General features: G+C 44.6%; 1 protein-coding gene across 1 annotated transcript in view; it reads left to right on the top strand.

Annotated features, from left to right (window-relative positions):
* The window catches only part of PHYBLDRAFT_73687 (hypothetical protein), a gene marked incomplete at both ends in the record, with an annotated part of 6,264 nt that extends 5,390 nt beyond the window's left edge, over positions 1-874 (top strand). Inside the window, one exon of the mRNA XM_018442899.1 lies at positions 334-874. Coding sequence (XP_018299404.1) covers positions 334-874 — 541 coding nt within the window. The remainder of the gene's footprint in view (positions 1-333) is intronic.
* Positions 875-2,078: the final 1,204 nt, after the last annotated feature.

Here is a 2,078-nt window from a genome sequence, read left to right as displayed (position 1 = left end):
TTCTACCAAGTTTATTAACTTGGCTGTTATTATTGTACTCACCAAGTACAATATTCATACATATAGTATATTTGCCAGTTTTTTTTTTTTTGTTTCGGCCCGAAGGCCGGGAAGAGAATCGCGACCACAGTTCCCCCTTCAGGTACGGCGGTGAACCATACCATCCGGCTTCCTCCCTCTACCACTCCTACGGGTAGCAGATATGAGCCGTCGCCAACACGAACAGCACGTTCGCATCCATACGCTCACACGGTTCGACACCAAGTCCTCCTGTAAAACAGAAGTTCCAGGTAGTGGGGTATCCCCTAAACTCTCCCACATAACGTAACAACAGTCAACTCCTTCAGCTCCCTACTGCCACTTTCTACTCCTGTTCACTCCGACGTCCTATCTCCTCGTCATCCTTTCTACTTGCCCACGCCTTCCCCCAAAACTCTCTTCCTCTACTCGCACAGCACCACATCCCCCTCACCACATCCACTTCACCACATCCACTTCACCACATCCACTTCACCACATCCACTTCACCACATCCACTTCACCACATCCACTTCACCACATCCACTTCACCACATCCACTTCACCACATCCACTTCACCACATCCACTTCACCACATCCACTTCACCACATCCACTTCACCACATCCCTCTCACCGCATCCCTCTCACCACAGGCTCCTACGCTTACATCTGCCTCTTTTCCTAATAACATTCCTCCCTTCCATCATTCCCACCCACAACCGCCCTCTCCTCTTCGTCGTTTCCACTCTCGGTTGCTGCCATCTGGGCGTCTCGTCGTCTGGTCTTCCGGTCTTCCGGTCTTCCAGTCTTCTGTTCATCCGGCCACAACGCTACTCCTACTTGTCATGAATTAGTTATTACCATGACAGTACTTGTTCGCTATTGGTCTCTTACCAAGCTTTAGTCTTTCTGTTCATACTAGCCGTTATTAGGGGAATCCTTGCTAGTGTCTTTTCTTCCGCTTAACGTTTCGGTCCAGTGGGTATTTCGACCTTATTTCAGGTCGTTTTTTTTTGCTTCTTTTTTTTTGTTTTTCTTTTTTTTTGTTTTTTTTTAATTATGGCTTTTAAGCCAAGGTTCATTATTTCGTGTGAACCGTTTTTAGGTGCGCATATAAAGCTAGCACCGGCGTTTATGGGCGTTGGTGATTTTCATAACGCTTTCTGTTATCAGCAACAATATTATCCTAGCAATGTTTGCTTAAGATGAGTATTTCAGTATTTATATACTGATTCTGTTTGATCCATAACCAAACATACCTGAACGAGCGAGTTGCTTTACGGGTATGCGGCTATGTTCACTTTTAGCTTTGCCAGTCAATTCAGTTCTTCAGTAAGATTTTGGGAGTCTATTGAGACTAGCTTGGCCTTTTAACGATAGGCTATTTTTTAAATCCCAAGGTGCAAGACATATCACAGTTTTTTGTTAGACTACCAGAACAACGTAAACGTTAAACTGTAGATAACATTAGCAATGGCTCTTCCGTAAGATTACGTACAGAAACCTTGCTACATACCTCAATTCCCAGTACGAAATAGTTTTAAAAGAGTACCCAAGCTTATTAGCCATGGTTATATACTCATTAACTATGTCAGTGTAGCGCATGTGCGGCCCAGAACATCTAAGGGCATGATAGACCTGTTATTGCCCAACATCACCCTGCTTAGCGCAGGCAGTATATTTAGGAAGACAGAAAAGCCGAAGCTTGACCCAACTGAAAAGGTGATTTTTCAATCCTTTTAATGTGTGTACCAGCTGAGTTCCCCCGTGTTGAATCAAATTAAGCCGTAGGCTCCGCTCCTGCTGGTGCCCTTCCGTCAGTTCTTTTAGATTTCATCCTTCATTTTCGGGACCAGACCCTGATTCCCTGCTACCCATGGTAGACAACGCAAGCCTCTATCTTACAGTCTTAATCTGATAGGGCAGAAAATATAATAAACCATCGCCAGCACAAGGCCATGCGATCACCATTGAATTATTATAAATCACGAAAAAAATGGCCTTCACATCAAGCTGGCTTTTACCCAATAAGGGACCCCTCCAAAGTCGAGGTTTTCG

The sequence above is a fragment of the Phycomyces blakesleeanus genome (assembly GCF_001638985.1).
Source record: "Phycomyces blakesleeanus NRRL 1555(-) unplaced genomic scaffold PHYBLscaffold_1, whole genome shotgun sequence".
NCBI classification, from domain to species: domain Eukaryota; kingdom Fungi; phylum Mucoromycota; class Mucoromycetes; order Mucorales; family Phycomycetaceae; genus Phycomyces; species Phycomyces blakesleeanus.
Note: the sequence above shows the minus strand (reverse complement) of the source record. Positions and strands in the feature narration are given on the sequence as shown.